Raw genomic sequence first — 18411 nt, forward strand, 5'->3', positions numbered from 1 at the left:
CCCCAGAAGAGGAAACTTTCTTACTTTATATATATAAATAAAATCCATTCCAGAGTTTGGAGCTCTTAAAAGTAGCATTATGACAATCCACCGCCCCCCCCAGAAGTCGGTCCTGGATCCGCCCCTGTAAAGCTTTCTAGGATTTCCAGTTCTTTGTCAGTTTATTTTACTATGTCTAATAACTTTTTCCAGTCTTCCTCCAGTGCTTTCCAGTGCTTCGATCTACGTCAGTACATTAGTTAGACACTACATCGCCTTCTTAAGGCCCATGTAGCATTCAGTTATTATTCGCTCTAGATCGCTTTCTTGTACCTTAATGCATTGTCATATTGCGTTGCAAAGTTTCACATATTCAATTTTAGAAGTTGCAATTTCACTATTATCCTTCTTTTCTTCATCAGATGTATTTCTTTGGAGATTATCTTCTCACTTTTCTTTCTTATAATACTTCTTTTCTTCGTAGTTATATGATACTCTGGGACTATGTCTATCAGAATGTTTGGAATCTCCTTGTTAGCTTCAAACACAAATGTTCATGCCCTCAGCTAGCCAACCACTGCTTTTCAGAAGGTGTTCATGCCCTCTTCGAGTAAAGCAAAATAGTTTACCCGTCCCTGTTCTTGAAAATTCTTCCTTTCTACATACATTCGTGTGTCACACTACAAGCTTTCTGACTTTCAGAGGGGAAGTTTACTCCAAACTATTCGTTCGTTACTTACAGAGTTAACTACTTCAAGATATTCTAGCTTCAACCATACACGCTGTATACTGTATTTTCTGTCAGTCCGTTTTTCTTGTCCCTCCACTTGGGTGTCGCCATGCCCATTTTTTGTAGGACTTTACTCAGAAGAAATTCATAATATAAATCTAAGTTTCTGCGAAGTCTATTAAGAGGTTTGTATGTTCGTCTTTTCTGACATTTTTGATATTTCTATTGTCTTTTTTTGTTCTATTCTGACGTTGAAGTGTTCCCTGAAAATATTTACATAATTATTTTCTCTGTTAGTAAACTCTATAACTTCTTTGTCTTTAATTTCTTGCACTTTCTCTCCTGAATAACGTGTTTTGGTAGCCTGCAAGAGGTGTCTGATATCTGATAGGAATGGGATGCTAAGAATCAGTTGAAGATGTATGAAACCGGACGAATCTACCACCAAATATTTTACCCGTACCTACCAGTTGTGCAGACTGGAACCTTCCATTACACAGTGAAACTTACGGGTTGAATTAACGATAGGGGAGAGTGGATAAGGGGTACTGTTACTAACAAACTTGAGAGCACGATGATCTTGTTTTCAAATAGCTAGAAACTTCTTTCACAAATCATGATAGGATAAGCCAAGGTTCCCATTCTGTGAATGCAAAATTGTGACTGGGCAAGCTAAAACTCAGAATCACATGCAGGCAGAGAGTGCTAAGAATATTTAGAATTACAGACTATGTTGCAAATTAAAACTTACCATTCCTGCGTATAATGTGAAATTTCTGTCATCGGAACTAAGAAGGCTACGGAAGATCAACTGAGACATTGTTGGATTAAGCGAAAAAGAATGAAAGGAGATTAACTAATCAAGCTATTATAGAGAATCAAAAATACGCCAAGGCTAGCGATGTTGAATTTCTTACCAACGAAAAACCGAAGAGCAATGTCTTGGAGATATTGTAGACAGTACATCTAGTTGAGTAGAAATGCATGTCATCAAACTGTCCCATATATGTCGAAGGTGCTCAAAGGATTTTCTTCTGGCTTAGGCGTCATTTCAGAAAACATTTTACACAATAATACAAATCGAATTTGATACCGGTACATAATCCTATGTTTTGCCTTAAATTATCTAGCGCCAAACTTTATTTTCGCCATTGAGACCTGACACCGAGGAACTTTTGAGGCCTGTGCTTGAGAATAAAAGTGGAACAATCTGTCGACAAAATAACTAAATTTAAGGCAGCCTTTGGGAAGGGCGATCTCACCTGTGGATCTCTAAGGTCACTGCCTCTAAGCAGGGACGGATCCAGGACGGATTTCTGGGGGGAAGCGGTGAGTTGTAATACTGCTACTTAGAGCTACTTTTAAGAGCTCCAAACTCTGGGATGGGTTTTATTTATATGTGTAAGATAAGAAAGTTTTTTTTCTGGGGAGGGGAATCGCCCCGATCGTCTCCCCTGGATCCGCCCCTGCCTCTAAGTCACAACTGTTCTTAAATCTGCTCGTTTTATTCCGAAGATTTTGAGGGAAGAAATATAGGATGGAATTGACTAACGATTGTAAGTGTAAGTAATAATCTCGACAATTCAAATTGGAAAAAGAATATGCTTCCACCTTTCAGTATCTCCAGACAAAATATTGGCGCAGAAATTCTTTATTTCAGTTGTTTTAAATAAAACACCATATACAAATGTTCATATATCCGCGTACATTAAGTAAATCCATTATAGGATAACTAATTTGAAGTTGGTTCCTGTTAACGACCAGTTAGTTCTAATTAAATTTACAGATTAAGGTTTGCATTCATAACTAAGTAATACATGTATAATACCTCTAATTAATTTCATTACATTTTAGCTTTAGATCCTGCTGGACCACTTTTCATAGGAATGAATGAGTCTTTGCGTCTTCATTCAACTGATGCTAAATGTGTGGAGGTAATCCATACCGCAGGGGGAAGTTTAGGTTATCTCTTTGCAGCTGGGACAGTAGACATTTTCCCTAATGGAGGAGTTATGCAACCTGGTTGTTTGGGTAAGAATTGGAATTCTTATTACAAATTCTAATGTATATTTACAAGGTGATAAGATAATACACCAACAAATTAGAGGTAATGATAATAGACATGAAATTAAGCATTAGAAAAAAGTCTCATAATTCAAAGGCGATACTATTTCTATGTGAGTCGCATTCAAAAAGCAAAGAAGACGCTACTATAATGCCGAATATCTCAGAGTGCGGAAAGATATTGCTAGAGAAAAGCATGATAATTTCATATTTTAAACATGTAGGACAATGAGAACAATGATCTTATTGTTTCTTGAAATGTCAAATCAAAATATAGTTTCATATTTTATTTATTCGAATGCAAAGAGAATCTTCCTATGAAATGATAATGTGACAATTGCACTTCCCTGCAGCAAAAAAAGAAAGTACTCAGCTGAATTAATTAGTACACATATGGTGATTAGGAAATGGTATATCTGAGAGGGCGCTACTGATATAGGTTACAGGGTTGGCATTTCCACCGATCCCAAGAGGTTCATCCAATTCATTGCTGAAGTAGCACTCTTTTGGGCCACGTACGGATGACGTCACAAAGATTCAAGTTCAACCTGCTACTATGCGTGTTGCTTTCGTTTCTCTGTTTTGTGTGTGTGCGTGTTTAAAAACAGAAAGAGGATATTATGAATATTATTTCTTGTGAATAGTGCTCTCAAACGGGTCGGGTTACGGGTCGGGTCGGGTCAGGTCAACTCGGGTCGGGTCAGTCGGGTTGTCGGGTCAGGCTACTCGGGTCGAGTTGTCGGGTCGGGTCAGTCGGGTCAGCTCGGGTCGGGTTATCGGGTCAGTTCACTTTGGTCAACTGAGTTTAGGTTGAGTTTAAACTCGGCTGGAGTCGAAAGCTACTGTTTCTCACTAGCTGCCTAATTAAAAATAGCAATTTTCAATTGATTTTATAGAAACCATAAATCTATTTTGAACACTTGCAGCTAGTGTTTTTATGATAAATGCTTATTTTTCTACTTGTGTGTACTTTAATTTTTAAATGTGGAAGATTGATTTTACCAATCGACTGTAATATTAATATCTGCGCCAATATGGAGTCTGGATTTAGAACAAAACTAGAAGTTGTTTAAGCAACGCCAAAAGAGAGATTGGATATGGACGACCAAGCCCAAGCAGGGCCGCGGTGGCTCAGTGGTAGAGAATTCATCTCTGGTGCATGGTGTCCAGTAGCGTAGCTAGAGTTTTTTTCAGGGGGGCCCATGAAGGGCCCAAGAGGATTTTGAGGGGTACATCTCCAATATATATATATATATATATATGTGGGGGGGTGTATTCAAGGTGAATGTTTCCATCTTTATTGTTCATGATTTTACTCTTTGGAAAACAGTGAAAATATAAGAATTTAGTACCTCAAACAACTAGGATTCATTAATGCAATTGATTTCTAACATAAGTAAATAGTTATTTAATCATGGCGTTTAAAATATGTGTAGCTGGTTGACTTAAGTGGAAGCATATACACTTTTACAGGTAAAGAAAATAACTTATAGGTTCATGCCTCTACTTGAAGAGGATCTTTCTATTCGTGTGGGCAGCAGCAAACATATCCACAACTTGTTAAAGATCTAACGATTTAGCAATTTTCTTCTCAAAATAAAGTAACACTAAGTTTTTCAACCTATCATGAGTCATTGAATTGCGTATACAAGTCTTTAATCTTTTCAAAGAAGAGAATGACCTTTCACATGTAACACTAGAAACTGGTATAATCACAGAGATGATACCTAGCTTGTAGGTTTCTAGGAATGCGTTTTTGTAGACACAAAGAAGATCAACGAAATTCGTTAAGAAATCAGTTTTCGTTTTCTTCTCGTCTTCATACAACTTAATTGTTAGAGCAACCCACATTATGCTTTATTTCTTGTTTAATTATGCTTTTTTAAAATTATGCTTTATTGTTAATTTCAATTATTATTTTACATTAATCGTGTATAATGTGTATTTATTATACATTAAATATTCTAAATATCTTGATCTATTTATTGATATTTTTTTGCAACTAGTTTCTCTCATATTTAATGAACTTTCTAGTTAATTCATTGTAAAGATATGTGCTTTGCTCGGATAAATTGTGTGCGCCTTACAGGTACATATATACAGAAAAGGAAAGTAAAAGATGCCACCAAAAAGTACAGAAAGTGCTTAAGTTAAAAAAGTAAACATAACAATACAGTGACGACGCCAGAGGGGGGCAAGGGGGCGAGCGCCCCCCTAGTAACTACTTCTGCCCCCCTGACTGCCACCTAGACTGCCCCCCCCCAGACTCGTACAATCTTTAAACATTCTTCATGTAGTATTTTATATCAGTATCATAACCAATCTCATTGACAAATTGTAGTCTACTTTCCATGAATTTACTATGTGGCAGATTAATCCTCAAGCTTTCTTCTTTGAGCGTCTGGGTATGCACTCATATTTCTGTTTTCTAATTTAACCCCTTTTGAGGTAAATTTTAGTTATACTTCTTTCTTATGATTTTTAATAATTGTGCCTAGCGAACAATAGTAGATTTGGTCGACTTGTTTTCTTCTCATTGGATCAACTTCGATTGGAAACAAAAGAAAGGTAAACCCAGTTACGTAACTTGTTTGTATTTATCCAGGTTTGAAGTTTTCAGTTTCATATTTTGTTTTATTTAAAACTTCTTTTTTCTGAAACATTATTCTCGGCTTCCAATATTCAAAGGATGTGCTTATAACAGCTTAGTTTGCAACTACCAGAGCTTAATTTTTTGAAGGAGATAAAAAGAGTTGTGTTTTCTCTTCCTGCAAATGATAATAATAAAATTATGGAATGAAATTGATTCCCAATAAAATGTATTGTCAGAGTGCTGATCTTTAGTTAGTAATTGGTTTATACTATTAGTAGTTCTCCCTTACGTATTTTGTTTCAAAATACTGACGTGACGTCTACCATATTGACTAGGAACTGCTGAAAAATTCGTAGCCCAACCCAGAAGGAGTGCACGTGGATTGGTGAAGTTTTACTTCTTCTTCTCTTCCCCCGAGAGTCAATATACTACCTTGTACAGTGCTCCAGCTTTTGCAGAAAAGTTAAGAAAATCTAGATTTCCTCGCACCATTGTTCGTAGCACTACCCCTATCAGATCTAAAATGGCGTCTTTCAAGTGTTATTTAAGTTTGGGAAATAAGTACACGTAATAGTTAGACGGAGCAAAATCTGCGGAATAAGAATGATGATCTAGACATTGAAATCCTAGATTATGCAATGTCAGTTATGTTCGCAGGGGCTTGATGGACAGGTGTATTCTCCTGAAGGAACAGAATTCCTTTCTTTTCATTTTCCGCAGCGTTGAACTTTGAATTTTTCTTTCAGTTTTGTAAGTAATGTAGAGATTCTGGATTAAATATCTGACCATTGAGGAGGTAGTCTACCACTCCATACTTATACCAGAAGAATGTTCCAAACAGTTTCTCAACGTACTTCTGTGTCTTGAACTTCTTGGGGCGATGGAGAAATGAGTGCTACTACTCCATTGACTGTTGTTCCGATTCAGGATCATAGTGGTACAACCATATTTCATCTATGGTTACTATTCGTCAGCGAAATTGATCATCATTACGGTCAAATTGGAAGAATACTTCTCTTAATGCCGTTACCCTTTTATTCTCCTGACATATATTTTGGGAACCCATTATGCCGAGAACTTGCGCATACCCAAGCCATTCTGAATTATGCTACCGACGAGTTCCAAAGAAATGCCCAGAATCTCTGACACAAGTTTCGCTGAGAAGGTAAAAACTGAGAAAACGGGGTGCAGACCTCAGACTATAATAAATATATCGTGAGTTTACTATACACTTTAAAAACTATATAAATAATAGCTTAAATTATTTTTGTCACACAAAAACTGGGGTGGCCTACGTTTGTTGAGAAATTGCTACGTTTATACTAAGCCACTTACTTCTTCACCACCATATATAACGGAGGAGAGTCCCGTGGTGTTTCACTGATTTCCTAATTACTTTACTTCGGTGACTTTCCTTGGTGGAACAAAAATGTTATAACAGTAAGGATCTGGATGTTCGTGAAATTATCTGTTTGGGCACATATAATCACTTCAGAGGCCTGAGAAACAATAAGAATTTCATTATCAATATGAAAATTTATATTTGTACATACAGAGATATGTTTTTCTAAACTACGGTTTCATATTTCTACCTAGTACCTACACTCCTTCTGGATTGGACTACGACATTTTCAGCAGCTCCTCGTAAATTCTCTCTCTGGCTATATATATATATATATATATATATATATATATATATATATATATATATATATATATAGAGAGAGAGAGAGAGAGAGAGAGAGAGAGAGAGAGAGAGAGAGAGAGAGATTGAGAGATACGTAGCATATAGACGAATGTGTTACTTGTAGCATACGCGAAAGTAATTCAATTTATGTTTTAGGCTTCAAAAGTTTCATTGAAAAATATTTCATGTGCAGACGTTACTTATTTGTTAGTTACAAATTTTATTTGAAATAAGTTTAATTTATAATCATATAGATCTAACATAAAAACAGCAACGAAATACACAATGTAATGTAAAATAAGTCAAACGTAATAAATATGTCATTTTTGGTATGGCAAATAGCCGCCCCCCCCCGAAAATGTATCTGCCCCTCCTTTGCCCCCCTAAGAACTTAAAGCTGGCATTGTCACTGTAACAATATAGTATGGAGTTGTTGCATACTATTCATTGTTGGCGGAAAAATGTCTTCTTTTACTTTTTTCTTTTCTCCACATCAAAGGATTTCACCGGAAAGTTTACAGAAATGAAAATAAGCTTTCCATTGTTGCATTGTTATGTTCTCAATGATTTTGCATTGTAAATATTGGCTTTAAAAATATTAACACAGTATGTTAAACTTTCAGTTAAAGAGAATTTTCCAAGAATTGGGCTATATATTTTAAATTATGCTTTATGCTTTATTTTCTAAAATTATGCTTTTAAAACTAGTTTCCCAATGTGAGTGCATTTTGGCGTTCACCCAGTGTCGTGACCATAGTGCTCTCAAACGGGTCGGGTCGGGTCAACTCGGGTCGGGTTGTCGGGTCAGGCTACTCGGGTCGGGTTGTCGGGTCGGGTCAGTCCGGTCAGCTCAGGTCGGGTTGTCGGGTCGGGTCAATCGGGTCAACTCGGGTCGGGTTGCCGTTTCGGGTTATTCGGGTCGGGTTGTCGGGTCGGGTCAATCGGGTCAGCTCGGGTCGGGTTATCGGGTCAGGTCTATCAGATCGGATAACGGTTCGGGTCAGTCGGGTCGGGTCGGTCAGTCAATTCGGGTCACGGCTCGGGTCGGGTCGGTCTTCAACCCGACCCGACCCGACCCGTTGAGAGCACTACCTGTGAAATACATTCCAATATAATTTTTGATTTATGTTCACTTTTTACGCGGTACAAATAAATTATCCTTAAATAAGTCTTCGCCCAGATAAAAGTGTAATAAAATGCACCTCACATGAATGTTATTATTGACTACAATTTTAACATTTTTATTAAATCACAGAGACAGTATTAGCTGATGGTATTAACAATGAATGCACTGGCTTTTGCATAAATCGTGCTCTTTGTTATGCAACACCTTCTTTTGATTTCAAATTTACGTACAGAACTTGGGTTCCACTTAAATGATGATGTAAAATTGAAAACGTTTTGGCTTTGTTACTTTTACCATGTACAAAAATGTTTTTCAGATTAACTTTCCAGTTCGTCTTTATTTCCATCCAAAAGTAGGTCTGGTTTAGAAGTATTTTGCGGCAAATAGCATTGTAGTGTCGTTATTGATAAGCCATGCTCGGTTCAATTGCACGAGAAGTGCCCACCAAACTGAATTAGATGGCCATTATTAGGTAGCATTCTTTATGAATCACATAAGGATACCAACTGGAACATATAAAGTAAATTGCATTATATTTCGTTGAAGTTTAGCACCCCTTTCAACACCAAGGTTATAATGAGACATGGACGTACTGCTTTACGTGGAATCCGAAGCACATGGGATTACGCCGGGAATCGAATCCGGGTCTCCTGGGCCAAAAACGCGTACGTTAACTATATAGTTACGATATAGTTCCAGACAATGTGAAGATAACCCTGCTTTTCTTTAGAATGAATATACTAGGGTCAACTTTACATCGCCTTAAACTTTAAACCAGTGGTTCGCAAGGGACTTGAAGAACAAGCTGATTACAGAAATATATTATAAAATTGTAAAAAAATCTTAGCAGATGATATGTGTTTGCTATTTTGTCCTTCTTATACTCCCATTCGAGATTTTCAAATAATTAAACACAATAAATATAAACAGATGAAAACAAAGCGAGTGGTTTGAGGTTTTGAGTCCCGTTCAGCAGCAAAGCTATATGAGACGTTAAATTACAGCTTAACGTAAAATCCTAACCATATAAATTCTCGCCGAAAATCAAAGTCTGGTCTCCTGCGCCGAAGGCGTCTATGCTAATCATATAGCTACGAGGGAACTAAATATGAAAATACGGTTATGATTGCATTATCGTTATTATTATTATTATCATCATTGAAGACTTGAGATTTCTATGCTGAATCTGAAATCAGACAAAAAAAAAAAAAAAAAAAACATGGCCAATGAGTGGAAGAGAGGTTAGCGAGAAGAATACAGGGTTTAAGAATGAGGCGCCAGGTAAACGGTTGGGAATCACTGTTTTAAACATTACCACTTACACTTTATAACCTCGACTTGTGCTTCCTGCTTCGCCCTGCCCTTGTGCGGATTTGATGCAAAACTAGCTTGTACAGGCCAGTCAGCACAGATTGACCTGTATTTTACGCACTTGATGATCTAATTGCATCAAGAAACAATTATTAGTAAAGGCACGACAATAGCATCTGTTACAACATATCTCTTCACGTCCAATGCACGTACGAACTACAGTTCATTTTTTAAAACTTATCTCTATACGAAACTTGTAAGTTTAAATGGGCCTATTCCATCAGCAAATTTTCACTCTGCTACGAATGCTTTCAAGAAAGGATTGGCTTCATAATCCACTGGGAAGTGCAGGGTATCTAAGAAAACAGACACCTGAATAGCACATGGAGTGAGGTTAAGAGCAAGGACAACATATCTGAAAACACTATCCTTAAAACACTGCAGACAATTGTATGTTGCATTTACTGCACATTTTGAAATCACATTCCAAAAGCTGGCAATTTACAGGAAAGATGTAGTAATTTAGATTTTATTTTCAAATTGAATTTAGCGTTCGTTTCAGCAGGAGCCTCATGAGCTTCTGCTAGGAGTCGAACACGGGCTTCCTGCGCCGGAGGTGTATACGCTATCTACCTACCCATAAACTAAGTAACTAACTAACTCTATGGCTTATGGAACCCGGAGGTTCAATGCCGCGTTCACAAAAGCTCTCCACTGACTTCTATCCTTAGCCAACTGGATCCAGTTTCTACTATCTCTGCGAGATCCATCTTAATATTGTCCTCCCATTTGCGCCTAGGTCTTCCTAATGGTCGTTTTCCGATTGGTCTTCCAATCAAGACTTTGAAAGCGTTTCTATTTTCTTCCGTCCTAGCTACATGACCTGCCCACCTAAGCCTCCTAGACTTGATGACCCTAACAATGTTTGGTAAACCGTATAAATTATGTAGTTCCTCGTTATGAAGTTTCCGCCATTCCCCATTCCCGTCCCTCTTAGGTCCGAATATTCGTCTCAGGATCTTGTTCTCAAATACTTTCAATCTATATTCTTCTTTCAGAATAAGCGACCATGTTTCGCAACCATATAGAACAACAGGCATGATTAGAGTTTTTATATATTTTAAACCTTAAATTCCTCGACTGAATTCGAGACGACAAGAGATTTTGAACTGAATAATAACATGAATTCCCTGCTTTTAGTTGACATTTAATCCTTCCTTCGTGAATATGATTTTCGTCTGTTAATATTGATCCTAGATATTTGAAAGTATCCACTTTATCAAAAGAATTATTTAATATTTTAACGCATCTATAATTCGCTGTATTACGGTCCCGACACACTTCCATGTATTTAGTTTTCTATGCATTTACTTCTAAACCCATGTCCCTGCAAGCGTTTAATAAGATCTCCGCATTTCTTTCTATTGTTCTCCTATCATCCCCTATTAAATTTACATCATCTGCTTATGCCATAAACTGGTGAGTACCGTTCCACTCTATTCCCTGGTTGCTATCTTTGATTTTCCTTATAGCGCATTCCAAGACGAAGTTGAATAATAATAGTGTCAACGCATCTCCTTGTTTCAGGCCATTTTCGACGTGAAAGCTCGTGGACAAAAATTTTCATACCCGGATTTTACTTTAGGATTCATTTAAACATATCTTATTTAATCTAATTAGTTTTCTCGGTATTCCAAGTTCTGTAAGAACGTTGTATAATATTTCTCTCCTAACCGAGTCGTATGCCTTTCTAAAATCAATAAATAGTTGATGTACCGGGGTATTGTATTCCCACTTCTTTTCGAGTATTTGGCGAATGGTTAAATATTTGGTCGATAGTTGATTAGTTTCGTCTAAATCCGCACTAATAATCTCCAATAATTTCATCTGAGTATAAGGTCAATCTTGCTAATAGAATATTTGAAAAGATTTTATAGGATGTTGACAGAAGAGAAATGCCTCGATAATTATTACAGTCCGTTTTGACGCCTTTCTTGTGAATTGGAACAATGATTGATTCTTTCCACTCTTGTGGTAATTCTTCCTTGTTCCATATAAGGAGAATGAGGTTGTGTATCTTGTTGCACAATTTTTCGCCTCCAGCTAGAATTAACTCAGCCGGAATTTCGTCTACATCCACCTACCCATTAAGAAGCTACATGTAGTAATTTAGAAACGAAAGGGAATTTCTTAGGAACTAGCTTGTCTATACATTGAATCATGTATGTATAGTGCTACAAACTTATAAACAACAACACTAGACGTCTTCGGAGCGGGAGACCTGAGTTTGTTTTCTGGCGAGAACTTATGTAGTTAGGATTTTACTTTAAGCTGAAGCTTCAAGTCTCATATAGCTTTGTTGCTGAACGGGTCTCCAAACTTCAAACCACTCTCCTTGTTTTCATCTGTTTATATTTATTAAGTGTTTAATTACTTAAAAGTCTCGAGTGGTAGTATAAGAAAAACAAAGTATCTAACACGTAAAATCTGTTAATTTTTTTGGACAATTTTATAGTTTATTTCTGTAGTCAGTTTGTGATCCCTCGCTTGTTCTTCAAGTCTCCTTCAGAAGGCTGGCCTTGGGGACCACTGGGGACTGGTTTAAAGTTTAAGGCGATGTAAAGTTGACCCTAGTATATTCATTCTAAAGAAAAGCAGGGTTAACTTTACATTGTCTGGAACTATATCGTAACTATATAGTTAACGTACGCGTCTTTGGCCCAGGAGATCCGGATTCGATTCCCGGCGTAATCCCATGTGGTTCGGATTCCACGTGAAGTAGTACGTCCATGTCTCATTATAACCTTGGTGTTGAAAGGGGTGCTAAACTTCAACGAAATATAATGCAATTTTCTTTATATGTTCCAGTTGGTATCCTTATGTGGTTCATAAAGAATGCTACCTAATAATGGCCATCTAATTCAGTTTGGTGGGCATTTCTCGTGCAATTGAACCGAACATGGCTTATCAATAACGACACTACAACACTATTTGCCGTAAAATACTTCTAAACCAGAACTACTTTTGGATGGAAATAAATATGAACTGGAGCGTGTAATGTAAAGTTAATCTGAAAAACACTTTTGTACGTGGTAAAAGTAACAAGGCCAAGACGTTTTCAATTTTACATGATCAATTGAGTGGAACCCAAGTTCTGTATATAAATTTGAAATCAAAAGAAGGTGTTGCATTACAAAGTGCACGATTTATGCAAAAACGAGGGTATTCACTGCAGTATTGAATTCAGACTTTTGTGCAAGGGGGGCAATAAAAATTAAGGGGGGCTCTATTCTAGATTGCAATAGGGCAGCAAAAATCTGTCGCAACAAAACTTTTGAGTTGTTATTGTGCTCGGTTGCAATAACCCACATATTGCCATTTTTACCTAACTAATGTTGTAAAGCGTTTGTGTGCGTTTGTATCTAATTTCCAAGTTTTTATTTAACCTCGACTTTATATGGAAACACAGTTTGTTAATTAGAATGGTTAGGTTGGGAAAAAGAAGAAACTGAATTTATATTTAAAAAAAAACAGAAGTCTTGGCTTTTAAGATTTCTTATTTCCGAAACAAATAAACAAAAAATATTTCGATGCGTGTGTCTAGGTATTCTAAGGGGGGCGCATATGTATTCTAGAGGAGGTCCAGCACCCCCTTGAACATGTCTGAATTAAACACTGATTGATTGTGAGCAGCATCAGCTAATATTGTCTCCGTGATCTAATAGAAATGTTAAAACTGTAGTCAATAATAATATTTATGTGAATGCTTTTATTTGGACGAATACTTATTTAAGGATAATTTATTTGTACCGCGTAAGAAGTGAACCTAAATACAAAATTATAATGCAATGTATTTCACAAGTAATAATATTGATAATATCCTCTTTCTGTTTTTAAACACACACACACACAAAACAGAGAAACGAAAGCAACACGCATAGTAGCAGGTTGAACTTGAATCATTGAGACATCATCCGTAAGTGGCCAATAAGAGTGCTACTTCAGCCATGTATTGGATGAACCTTTTGGGATCGGCGAAAATGCACGAGGTTGTTTATAAATCCCAAAAAGAAAAAAACTAATGCATAGTAGGTGTCACTTATATGTGTGATATATCAAATGTTCCTTTTTCTTTTATCTTACTGAGTTGAATAATACATAAGTTAGTATGGTTCACGCTTATAATGATGAATATACTAGAGAAAATGTGTAGTACATCCTTGTAGATGAGTTCTTTGTGGACCGTTTTCTCATAAACGACTTAGCTGATTTTATTCATATTTCATAAATAAATATTTAATAATCTGGCAGTTTGGCATAGCTCATTTCTCCTGAAAAATGTGTGGGGTTTAATTTATTCTTTGGGGAGAGTTTTATCTAACGATTTTTTCAAAAATGACTCAGGCGATTTTGCTCATATTTCATAAATAAATGTGGTCATTAATAAACTTAATGTATGGTATAAGTCAATTTTTATGAAAAATCCGTAATGGGTAGTTTGTAGGGGAGTTTTCTTTGTTCAAAGTTTTCACACACCTTATAATTTTCTTCGTATTTTAGGAGGAGATGTTTTATTAATAACTAAACTGATTGACTTGACTGCAATGAAACTCTTCGCAGGGAATAACGAATGTAGCTTCGCTGCTGCAAAAACTACTCACCTGATCGAGCTCAAATTTAGTACGCTTATGGATACTAAGAAGTTCAAAATCTAGAAAGACACTACTCAATATAGGTTAAGAGGATGATTAATAATCGCAGTATACAGTATGGTACCAGATTCAATACCCGGCACCTCCACCATGCGATGTTCTGTAGGTAGAGTCATTGATTACACGGAGGTATTTAACCCTTCACTCTTAAATTATAAAAAATATATTAATTTTTCTACAAAGTTTCTACTAGTTTTCTCTGAGTCTTTAAATGCACTAAGTAAATGTTCTCAGTGTGAGATAATTTCCTGTCGGCACATAATTCTGTCTTGGTCAGGATATTGTATTAGCTCATAGCGGCCTCATACGGGATAGGATTATACTCCGTAGCCCACGGCAGTCTCAGGACTAAGTATTCGAGGTTTACACTCCGTAATCCATAGTAGCCTCTGGAGTTGATATTATAATAATCTCCGTAGCCCATGGGAGAAGAGCATTGTAGGTAATCGATTGGCTTTGGCACTGATAACTTCTTGGTCCTATCGTTCGCTTATATAGCCGTCCTTTTGGAGGCATTCTCGGATTTCTTCGCGGCTTTCCGTTTCCTCTTCGTTTTTTCCTAAAAGGTGCAGTTTTTTCCTGTCATCTGTCCCTTTTTGTTTATAATCGTAAAAACATGTGTTTATAGTGAAAACATGTGATTTATAGTATGTGAGGATGTATGGATCCTTACAGTATAGTATAACTCATACATAGTTGAGTTGATTTTAACATCCCTTTCAGCAGTGAGACTATATGACATGGACCTACTGATTAATGTGGAATCCGAACCATATGGAACTCATACATAGGTGGTGTCACTCATATGCATGATATATTAAAATGTTCCTTTTTCAAGTTTAACAATAAATAGGATAATATAGTTTACACCCATATTACGTATATAAGGGAAGAAACATGTAAATTTGAAAAGAATATTAATATTAATAAAGAGTATAACTTGTCTTATTAATTGAGAAGTGTGGATGTGGAGAGTAGAAGTGGTCAGATGTATGGTAACTGTGTATTATCTTTATTAACAAATTCTAACTTCAACTTTTACTTGTACCTTCATATCGTTTATTGGAACTCATCTCCCTATTAACTCTATACAGCGCCTCGAACACAAAAGTTAAGTAGTGATGCGGATTCCAATTTTAAACCATGTATCGAGTCTCATATAGCCCCAATGATAAAAAGGGACGTTGAATTGCAATCAACCAATCAAATAGCCGGAAACATTAGTTTAGAGATCTATGACATTTCTGTTGGACCACTATTATACTTTGTTACTACAATTATTCTCCGCATAATATACAAGAGAAGATGAGAACGATAATCACTCTTCAATAATGTCTTCAGGCATAAACTAAGTCAGTAACATTTGGTACGTCATTTTAGCGAAACCGGAAATTGGGATAGTTCCAAGTAGTGTCAGTCAAAAGTTGCAGGTGAATACCCGAAGAGCAATTTAAACTCTGGAGAAGGTTAATAGGCTAAGAGCTAGCTTTGCATAATATATATTGAAATGAAATTGAAAGACACATTTTTCGGCTTTGTCCAGTCTTTTGTGAGACATGCTATGAGTCAGTCTTGTGGCTTTACGCCAAGAAATCTTCCAGCCAGTTTTAAATTATTTCTCGTTCGGAAATTTCTCATAAAAAGTATTACAATATATTGTGTAATAGGATGTTATAGCATAAATTGGTTGACCCAACCTTTTAAAAATATTGCGACGGTTTTCTAATGCATTGAATCAGTGCGTCTGTGTATGACGATGTGACCTGAATAATCTGTTGAGAGTTTCAGACAGTGTTCAGTAACAGATGGACATTGTGCACTGAAGCTTCAAAGGAAAAGTCTGATGTTTTAATTTATATGCTTGTCATAGAGAACAGTTTTTTGTTTCAATTTTGCACTTTTCAAAAGCAAACAAAGATTGAGTTGAATTTATACATTTTACGTGTGTATTCTTCGGAATTGGTTATAATCCGTTATGCGTTCAGTAAACTTATTGGTTACACTTAATAGATTGTTCTTATATACATGATAAAGTCTCTACGTTCGTATTACACGTCGACTTTTGAAGCAAAAACACAAAGTATCAAATCATAAGTTTTTCCCATTTTAACTGAAAGCTGCCTATATAAACACTAAGTTACTTTTTAAAAAGTGACACTTTTAGTCGATATGTGGAATGTACGCAAAAATATAAATATGTAAGTGAATAAATGAATAAATTTCTGTTTGCAACTTTTCTTTAAACACCACTCGTCCACTGAAATGGTAAACCTAGTGGGAAAATGAGCAAAATAAGTGGACATTACTCACTTACCCTTAACATTAACTGCTATGTCTGAATTTTCTTTCAAAAGCCAACATTTTCTATTTAGTCAATTCCAGACGAGAAATCGAATTATTAAAATAATAATAAAAAAGAATATTGTAGTTTTAGATTTATATACTTTAATAAACATTATCTGACTGTAAACAGATACTATACTGTTACTGACACTATACTGTACCATCTAGATTTTCCTTCTGGCTGGAAATAAACATACGGGAAAAAGAATTGGGTACGTGGCAGCATCTAGAAAATTTGTACGGAACATACTTTCAAAGATAAGGAGTAAACATGCACATCTTGGTTGACCTGGCTCCAACGTAGTACAAAAAAATCTGCGCCACAACGCAGATTCCAGATTGCAGTTCTCCTCCCGTGGCAGGAGCAGCGTCTAGCAAGCCGCCTGTAGTTGGAATCTACGGATTTTCCTTGCAAATTGTATCATTCAAATTCTTAGCTAATTCTAAGGGTTTCCTCTAAACATAAGCTACTTTATATCTTGTCGATTTCCCCATCTCCATTAGTTTTTGAAAATAGGTATGAACATGCATCTTTGTGGATGAAAGATTCACGGGCGTGCTTTCTGTAAGCTTGGGCCTAGATTCGTTCCATGTGAGAAGATTTTCTTGGATACAAACACAGTTGTTGATTTAGATCCCAGCCTAAACAGTAGATTCTATCTCATATTACCTCTACGCTGAAAAGGTACATTAAGGTCAAATGAACCAACAAAGCAATCTTCGGAGACAAAAATAAAAATGCAAAATAAATTCTATTCTATCTCCATACTTCTGGGTATACATTCCATGAAGTCCTCGATACGAACGAACTACCATTGTATGCGAACCTCTATATTTGTTGTAGGTAACCTGCTTGTGAACATTAAACTATATGCCCTGCTAGGATCAGTAGTAGAAAAATGAAATGAAATCTTTAAGTTTTACGTCCCACGGTTATGCCGGTTAGGCTAAAGGAGACGGTGATGATGAGTAATGAATGAAATGGTGGAACGAAGAAAGTGGGAGGAAACGGGAGAACCCCAAGAAAACCCACGCACACGGTGTTTGTCCACCACAAAGTTCACTTGGCGGGGGCTGGGATCGAACCCGGGACCCGAAGCACCAGAGATGAACGCTCTACCACTCAGTCACCGCGGGCCCTGATCAGTAGTAGAGTCTCACCTGTAGTGTGGAATCTGTGGTTAGATCCAGCTCTCAGCAAGTGAACTTTGCGTAGACAAACATCGTATGCATGGGTTATTATGTTTTTTTCCTTGTTTCCCCCCAGGTTTTTCATTCTATCATAATCTCATTATCACCGTCTCCCTTAGCCTCGAACCATAAATGTAGGACATCAAAATTAAACTAGATGTCAAAATTCGAAAGTTTTCGCTAAGTGAACATACTTCCAGATGTAAAGAAATTTACAAACATTTATGTCTCTTAATTAAAGTATTTCATATACAAATTTATTCGATAGTTATTTCTTTTTAACAAAACAAAACAAAAAAGTTTTCCAGAACTGAGACATATACCAATCGAGTACTCATTAAGATTAACAAAATGATTAAGCTCATGGATATACGTTTCTAGTAAATGAAGTAAAGAACAAATAATTTGTAAATCTAAAAATGAATGCTGTACGAAAGCCATAAAACTAATGCTAAAACATTTCCTCAATATAACACTAGCAAGACGACAGTGTATAAGGTTAATAAAATATAGTCTAAGATAATCATTTTATCTGAAATTTTAATCTGTATTTAACTAAAATATCGCCCAAATGTAAATTAGGTATCTGTCAATACGTTTATATCAAGATAAACTGATATGCGTGAAGAAAATTGTTATGTGCAGTTTCCGAGAAAATGAATAAAAAATCATGTT

General features: G+C 36.3%; 1 protein-coding gene across 1 annotated transcript in view; it reads left to right on the forward strand.

Annotated features, from left to right (window-relative positions):
* LOC145685101 (lipase member H-like) overlaps positions 1-18411 on the forward strand; it is an 81790-nt gene that overhangs the window by 43722 nt on the left and 19657 nt on the right. The window contains exon 5 of the mRNA XM_081757446.1: positions 2564-2740. Coding sequence (XP_081613572.1) covers positions 2564-2740 — 177 coding nt within the window. The remainder of the gene's footprint in view (positions 1-2563; positions 2741-18411) is intronic.

Source organism: Thermobia domestica, chromosome 5 (genome assembly GCF_964235325.1).
Source record: "Thermobia domestica chromosome 5, izTheDome1.hap1.1, whole genome shotgun sequence".
Lineage (NCBI taxonomy): Eukaryota > Metazoa > Arthropoda > Insecta > Zygentoma > Lepismatidae > Thermobia > Thermobia domestica.